Genomic DNA, 8,488 nt, shown 5'->3' with positions numbered 1-8,488 from the left:
GGCAGAATTCTATATGGAGTAGGTAGCAAAGGAGAGCTCAGTCATAAATCTTGTATTGCCATGCAGTTAATTTGTCAGGTGTGGCATCCTAGCTTGTTAGCCAGCCTCTCTTTTGTACAAAAGATTCCAAACAATTTCTTTGTCCATGCATAGAAAAATCTTTTCTAACTTAGTTTAACCATGTCACCTGCTCTAGTCAAGAACAAAAACTTCTTCATCACACAAAGAATAGATCTTTTTTTATTTTTATTAAAATGAGTAAAAGAAGTTCTCTCTTTCTAAAAGAATGATTGGTGTAAATGCCAGGGCGAATAAAGTTCTTATGCATCAAATGAGCAACACTCAAAGCTGAGGAAATATTACAGAACACACCAGAGATAGCAGTACAGAAAATCATAATTGGTGCAATTTTTTCACACCACTGACAGCATAAGTTAAACACTTGCAAAGCACAAAGTTGCATTAGTGCCACCAAAGCCAAATGAATTTGTGAGTGCTATACGCCGTTTGTCCGTCTTCCACTCCTGAGCTGTCAATGGAACATAATTGAGATCAAACTCTGCCTCTGTTTTCTGTAGGTTTAGAGTAGGTGGCAAAATCCCATGGTAGCAGGACAGTGCAGTAAAAGCTGCTTCAATAGCTCCTGCAGCCCCCAAAAGATGTCCTGTTGCTCCTTTTGTTGAGGAAACTGCAATATTACGTGAGTGATCTTTAAAAAGTCTCTTGATTGCTTGATTCTCAGCAGCATCTCCTAGAGGTGTAGAAGTTGCATGTGCATTGACATATGTTACATCTTCAGGTTTGATCCCAGAATCCTTTATTGCTGCAGACATGCATCTAAGGAAAGGAAGACAACAGAATGCTGATTTGCCCAAAGTATTTCTGTCAAATGTACAAACCAAAAGAAAAAGCATAGGTTGTTTTAAAATGTTTATCAAGTGTGAAAATCTGCTTTAGCAGAGATATAAATGACAAGAGGTTAACTCCTCTAACTAAGCACATTAACATCTACATTAGGTACCAGAGAAAGACAATAAAAATGAGGCCCACTATAAAATCAGACTTGCTGTTAAAAATTCCACAGCTAGAAAAAATACAAAGAAGAAAAAAATATATGAAAATCAGTCTCTACATTAATGTATCAAACACCCTTTTCACTGTAAGATTTGAAAACATTTGAGAGAGAAATAACTACCGATATTATTACAAAAATTTAGAGATGCACTCCCCAACAAAAATACTGGAAAATGAAAGAAAACATCTGCAGCCATCCTCCACATGAGCTTCTTTTGCATGCTGTCCACAGACTAGAAAATGTCAAGGAGATAGCACAAATCCCTATATTTCATTTTATAATGAAATTTACTGGAAGTCACACTCTTCAACCCCTGGCATGGTATGTTTAGTTTGATTCCTGTTGACTTGTGGACTGTGACTACCTCTTTAAAATCTGTTTTTTTTATAAAAACTGTGGAAGGATCAACACAGCTCCACACTGCAATTTCTCATAGATTTCCCTCGAAGAAGATTAATCAGGTACCTCTCCTTGCACATAACAACAAAGTACTTCTGAGCAAAAGACCACTGACTCTTTTGAAATTTATGAAGAAAAAGGAAATAAAAGGAAGCTCAAAAACAGCACAAGATTCTGGACAAATTTAAATGTCTCTACTACAGCCTTACACCTTTAGAAGCATCCTTCTTTAGGGTGGAAGCCACTGACACTCACTGTCACTAGATACTGAGCCAATATTCAGGCAAAAGAGATTACTGATAACTATGAGATATATTTAGTTAAATACATTATCTGCAATGAATTTATTCACTTAAGGAGATACCAGATTACTTGTGTAGGTTATTTCTTATATCCACAATTCTGAGTCTGGCTTTGCCTCTCCTTTCCTGCTGGTTTATTCCAACATATGTATTAGCCTCCAACAGAAACAGTTATTAGAAGATAGCAAAAAATATATTCCTCTGATTTTTTTTGATGTGGCAAATAAAATTCCTACAGGAAAGTAAGATAAGCACATACATTCCAGATTTAATCCATATACCACTGCAGTAACAAATTACTGGCTTGAAGACAGTATTAAAAAGAATTATCTCAAGGGTGGAAATGCTCAACATTTTGGAGACACCCAGATTAATTTTCAACTCTTCCTACTGTGAATTTAATTTATATGCTACTGCAATCACAAAATACACAAAAATTCTATTATAATATATTGCCATATCATCTCAAGGGTAAACAAGTCTGAATATATGAGATAAGACACTCCTGATTACTCATCTCATACCTAAGTCTGCAGAACAATTAAATATGAATCAAAGAGCATCAATGGAAACACGGTATATTTACAGTTCTAGAAAAATCTGTTAACCTCATAAAGATGCAAACACAGCTTTACAATACCATGCAGAAGTTTGATCTATTTGTGAAGTGACATATTGAATTTTGGTACTAAATACTCACATACATTCAGAATAAGGCAAACTAAATCTTTACTAGAGATTCCAATGCCAGCAATAGCACTCAGCCTACATGAAGCTCTCCAACTTCCACATGTAATTTAGCTGACAATGTAATTAGGTCAATGATAATGATTAGATGAGTATCATCTACTTGTGAACTGGTTTTGATGAGATAAACATTGAGGAAGCTTTACCACCTCCCTAAACAGTACTAAAGTGTATTTCTGCTATGCTCCTTCACCAACACTCTTAGCTGCATCTGAATGAAGTACTGAATATTCTAACAAACTAGATCTTCTAAGTGCTCTACAGCTTTCATCACCTGAGATTTCTTACAACAAATAACATGCTTTTGCAGGGGGGTGGGGGATCTATCTTCTTGATGGAAAAAGAGTGAAGGAAAACCTGAAAAGATTCTGTCTCACCACAAACACCTTAAAAAGAGGTTTCCATTGAGACTTATTTATATGAACAGCTGTATGCACCAAATGAAAAATGTTTTCACACAGAGGAAGCTTTCATAACTCTATGGAAAAAGGTTGATTCTACTGAGAACTGGCCTTCATCCTCCTACTACAAAAAGAGAATCGGGGCACAATGTCACCTGAAGCTCTGTCATTTTTCAGATTTTTAAGCTTTTGGAACATTAATTCAAGACTGAACTTCCCTTCTCTGTGGAAAAATTTACAATGACAGAAACAAATGTACCCACTACAATTAACATATGAAGTAGTTATTACAATCACCACACAGAGTTCTTACCTGAATGCACCGTCTCCCTCGGGATTAGGTGCTGTTATGTGGCAAGCATCACCGGACAGTCCATAACCCAAAACTTCTGCATAGATCCTAGCACCTCTCTGCACGGCATGTCCATGCTCTTCCAAGACCAGCACAGCAGCGCCCTCTCCCATTACAAACCCCTCCCTCTGCGAATCAAAGGGTCGACACGCTGTTTTAGGGCTCGAGTTAAAACTCGTGCTGAGGGCCCGGGCTCTTGCGAATCCAGCCAAAGACAAAGGACTAATGCAAGCCTCAGTCCCTCCAGCCAGCATGACATCAGCATCACCAGCAGCAATGAATCTAAAGGAGTCTCCAACTGCGTGTGCGCCTGTGGTACAAGCGGTTGACACAGCGTGATTTGGCCCTTTCAGTTGGTATCTAATGCTGATATGGCCTGCTGCCATATTGACCAAAATCTTCGGGACAAAAAAAGGGCTGACCTTACTGTAACCCTTTGTTTTAAATATGGCAGCTGTGTCAGAAATTTCTTCCAGTGGGACCATTCCCATCCCAATTGCCACACCGGCCGTTAAGCGGTCCTGTTCAGACTGGGGAGACCAGCCAGAGTCCTTCATTGCAAGCTCTGCTGCACTGATGGCCATCACGGTGGCAGAACTCATGGATTTGATCTCTGACTTCGAAACAAAGCTTTCTTCACTGAACTCACCCTCCTTGTTTCCCCTTGGCACACACGCAGCCACTCTACATGGGATGCCTGCATATTCTTCCCCATCCAGTGATATAATCCCACTGCCTCCTTCCAGAAGGTGCTTCCACACAAACTGAGTCCCCACACCGAGAGGGGACACTAAGCCAATACCTGTAACAACTACTTTCCTTCGACATGCAGGCAGTGACTTGCTGAAAGCCCTTCTGTGGTTTTGTAAATGTAGATTTAAACTCAGACTCCAGAGATGAAGATTTGCAATCTTTAACAGATCCCGTGAGCACTGTGAGAACATGGTGGCAATAATCAAGCACATTCCTGTAAGTGGAGCGGGGTGGAGGGGTGGGGAAAGACAAACACAACAATAAAGCAGACAATGTGGAAAACATTCCAGGAACATTGAATTAATAACCTGATTTTTACTTGACAGCCTGTTTTCAACCCTGAAGAAATGGATATAGTTTCTGTGTCTGTAACGAGGAATAGTATGAGCTATGGCAGATAACGGCAAAGAAACGTTCACTTTTGGAATGCCTCTAGTGAGCTCCTCTAGCTTAAGCTGCTGATGAATATGACTTAGCACCACTGTGGACTGTGAAGCACTCTGGTTTTGCTGCAAAATTTCCCCTGGAGAAACCACCAGCTGACTGGAGGCAGAAACAATGAGCATTAACAGCTTCACTCTCCTAAGGGAAAAAGTGTGTGTTCACCAGAAAGTGTGCGTCCCAAGCTGAGGATATCATCATCTCAACCTTCATGTCTGGCAGAACAGTCTAGAAACATCAAAGAGGAGTCAATAAACTTGTCCTGGTTCTGCTACTAATGTAATTACACATCTAGGACAAGACTCCCTCTCTTTCCACCTCTACCAACCCTTAATCAGCCTTGAGTTATGACACTGTCAGGGGACAGTATCTCCAGTAGCTGGAGCAAGATGTGGAGCACAGCACACCCTCTCTTGAAGGCAACACCACCAGACCGCTCATCACAAGAGGCACAGCAAATGATCTCAGAAGGCCTCTGCTGAGAACAAGTACTTGAGGAAGGACCAGAGGACTATGCCAAGCAGAGATGGTGCTCTACTGTGCCGTAGTCCAGAGCCAGTCTGATTGCACACATCTGACTGCTGGAGCAGGGCAGAGGCTGCAGTACAGCTCTAACACCTACAACACAGGCTGCAACAGGTTGCCTGCTTTTTGCCTTGTCCAAAGAGCAACTTGGCATCCCCAGCTCTTTGGTAAAATGGAGAGAGCTGTATGAAGACCATAAGGGACTGCTGGGCACTCCTGCTAAAATATCCAGACCTGTGGCAGCACAAGTGCACAGCAGCATTACTAAAAAATGTCATGAAACCACACCTCTCTCCATTTTACTAAAGGCCTGGGCTGGAAGGGACCTTAAAGATCATCCCATTCCAACAATCCCTGCCATGGGCACGGACACCTTTCACTAGATCAGGCAGCAGACACCAGCATCCAGCTGGTCTATTTATAGGGAATAAAAATAGTAAAAAATCACATATTATATTTCATACATATTTTATGCAATTATTACATTATTTAAAAACTATTTTTAAAGGAGCCTCTTTTAAATCCTGACCCAAATCTGCCATTTCAGTTTTTTATGCCACTTAGCGTAAAAACTGGACTTTATAAAAGAGGTAGTATGTGTGTATACATGTATAAAAATATATATATCTTAATATATTATGCATTATATAATGCAAGTCACATATAAAAATAATATTGTATATATAATATACGATATAAAACACAACTATAGTCATATTGTATGCATATTTATAGAGTATAATGTATTACATATATTCTGTAGATACACTAGATGATATATATTGTATACCATATACAACGTGTAAGATAATGTATTTTATACATATTTTTATACATGCATAAATAATGTATAACACATTTTATCAGTGTATATATATCCATATGCATATATAATATGACTGCAGAGCTCTGTAAGGCAGCTCGTCCCGCAGCCTTTACTGAAATGCCATCAGCCGGCGCCGAGCCGTCCGACCCAACACCGCCCGATACCTGCTGCGCGGGAAAACCAGGCGCAGGATAATTTCCCCCGGGAACAAGCGCTAGCGAACACCCCCAGGTGTTTCAAGGGCAATGACTACTTTTGATGTGTAAACCAGGAGCCAACTCCCGGCTCCCCCACACCGCCCAGCGCCGCCATTGCCGGCCAGGCCCGCCCCGCTGCGGGCGCCGTCCCCCCCACGCCCGGCCCGGGCTAAAACCCCCGCCTCCCTCCGCCAGCCCTCAGCGGTACCTCCGCGGGCCGCGCTCCCCCCCGCCCGGCAATGGTTCGCTCTGCCTCCCTCTCCCGTTCCGACGGCGGCGAGGCCGCACCACTCTGGAGGCGAGGGGGGAAAGAAGGAGATGCGCGGGGACCCGCGGTCCACGGCGCTTCCTGCCGCCCGGCCCCGCCCCGCGGGCGCCGCTGTGGGCGGGCGGGCAGCGCGATCGTGTGAATTGTCCAGAAACCAGGAAAGGCAATGAAATTATTTCCTTCCCAAGCCACGTGTCTCAGTCACGCAGAGGAGGAGTTAAAAAAAACCAAACAAAACAAACAAACAAAAAACCCCCAAAAAAACAAACAAAAAAACCCCCCACAACAAAACCCCCCTAAAATCTTTCAAACTCTGGTGGAGTAATAAGTCTGTCCTTATCCTGGACAGACTACCATGGCAGAGCATGTTTGTCAAACTCCCATCAACAGAGACATGAATTAGTTACAGTGTGAGTTTGCTTGTTATACCTCTATATAATTTCAGTAAACAGCAATAAGAAAACTGAAATGAACTTACCGCCACACAAAAAAAATAATGTTTATTAGCTGCAAACACAGCTACCTAAAAATACAAACTAGCAGGAAAAAGGGAAAAAAAGCCAAAAAGGACATAAACGTAATATTTAATAAATAAAAAAATAAATATATGTGCACTTTTTTAAAATTAAGAGTCTGGTTTTAATTTAGAAATAAAATTCCTTGGGCATTTAATGTGTTAGCGATTTGTTCGAAGTTGGCACTTGGTTTTCTAAATTTTTCACGCTGCTTGCCTATCAGCACTTCCAAAGCATTGTTTACAAATGCCATAGTGAGATGCATTGTGTATTTATATGCATGCATGTATAGCAATTTAGTAAATCTTTGTATTTCCTAAGGCAGCCAACATTGAAAGTCACATGCCTACATGAAACACATGGAAAGGAAATTAAAAGCTGAAGTTGCAGCCAAGGAATATGGCATCATTTTAAATTAAAATTTTATTACTTTTTACCAGTTCCTGAGGGCTGAACTAGTAACACTTTAACTATGCTAGTAAGAATAATGAATGTAATCTCAGCAAAAGTGAAGTGCCCTGTGTTAAATCTCAGTCTTTGTGAGGGATATGTACCCCTATCTTAAAAAGTCATAGAAGCTGAGCAGTGACCTGTCACAGGCAGGCAGCAGAGCCGCAGTGTAATATCACCTACAAAATCAGAAGGCAGCTTGAATTTTAAAAACCTCTCTTGCTTGGAACTCTTTAAACCTGCGTTCCTGGTAAAGCAAATCTCCACAGGCCTTTGTGCCCAAGGTTGCTCATCACAGCTCTTTCAGTAGCAGCACAAACCAGATGCCTAGAAGAAGAAGACCAGGGTTTTTTTTTTTGCCTCTCTGGGACGGACTGTGGGCAGTGCAGGGCAGATGTCACAGAGAGGGCGAGTCACTGCAGTGACATTCCTGCTCAGGCAGCCCTGGGGACCTGGAGGTGTGGCACCCTCAGTACAGTCAAACCAGGGCACTACAAAAATGGATTCATGTCCTTAATGACGTTACTGCCTGCCAGGGGGCTCCCGATGTTGCAAAAATGTGGAATAGGTAAACATTGTCTTAAGAAATTATGTTCTTTGATCTTTGTATACTTTCAAGCCAAATCGACCAGAAAGGAGATGTAATCAAGCTCTAAGTTATGTGCAGGTGTTAGAAAGACAAATTGCTTGTTGGCAGAATGCTTTTTTAAGGTTCCACATGTTCCAGTGAAATCACACCTCAAAGAGGTGGAGGTTTACAAAGCTTGGGAAGAAGGATGTACCACTGTCAGTGGGCACAAAGAATGAGGAATTTATTGGACACAAGGACATTTAGCAGAACTCCCGAGATAAGGAAGAAACTAGCAAAGCCAACTCAGCAGCAGTGCTGGGATCAGCTCTGACTGGATAAAAGGTAATTCTGGCAAGGGGAGTTTGCAACCATCGACAAGACAGAAAAAACGGGCATGTTGGATAATCAGCATGTGAAAAATGTGTATTATATGATTGGCTTTTCGCAAATATTAGAATGAATATTACATGTGTTGTGTTAGAAAGTAATGCTGTATTAATTTTCTTAAGTAGTGTGTATAATGTAGTTTTATGTTATTACAAAATGTTAAAATAGAAACTATGCTATGTAGGATACTTTTTTTTCTAAAGAAAGGACTCGCACTGAGATAGCAGTCATAGAACACCTAAATCTTTCAGAGAAAGAGAATTTATTGCTCCATTATCA

The 8,488-nt window shown here is 41.1% G+C and overlaps 1 protein-coding gene across 2 annotated transcripts; it reads right to left on the bottom strand.

Moving 5' to 3' along the window:
- Positions 1 to 210: 210 nt before the first annotated feature.
- On the bottom strand, positions 211 to 6,374 carry OXSM (3-oxoacyl-ACP synthase, mitochondrial). Of its 2 annotated transcripts, none has more exons than XM_063154734.1 (3): positions 6,227 to 6,374; positions 3,238 to 4,243; positions 211 to 837 (listed from the first exon to the last, which is right to left on the bottom strand). In XM_063154734.1, exons 2-3 carry the CDS (start codon positions 4,239 to 4,241, stop codon positions 435 to 437), a joined length of 1,407 nt encoding a protein of 468 aa, XP_063010804.1. In that variant the 5' UTR covers positions 4,242 to 4,243; positions 6,227 to 6,374; the 3' UTR covers positions 211 to 434. The 2 variants fall into 2 exon arrangements, with proteins under 2 accessions (XP_063010804.1, XP_063010812.1); XM_063154742.1 differs by lacking the exon at positions 6,227 to 6,374 and adding an exon at positions 5,986 to 6,145.
- Positions 6,375 to 8,488: the final 2,114 nt, after the last annotated feature.

The sequence above is a fragment of the Melospiza melodia genome, chromosome 1, assembly GCF_035770615.1.
Source record: "Melospiza melodia melodia isolate bMelMel2 chromosome 1, bMelMel2.pri, whole genome shotgun sequence".
In the NCBI taxonomy this organism is placed as follows: Eukaryota; Metazoa; Chordata; class Aves; order Passeriformes; family Passerellidae; genus Melospiza; species Melospiza melodia.
Note: the sequence above shows the minus strand (reverse complement) of the source record. Positions and strands in the feature narration are given on the sequence as shown.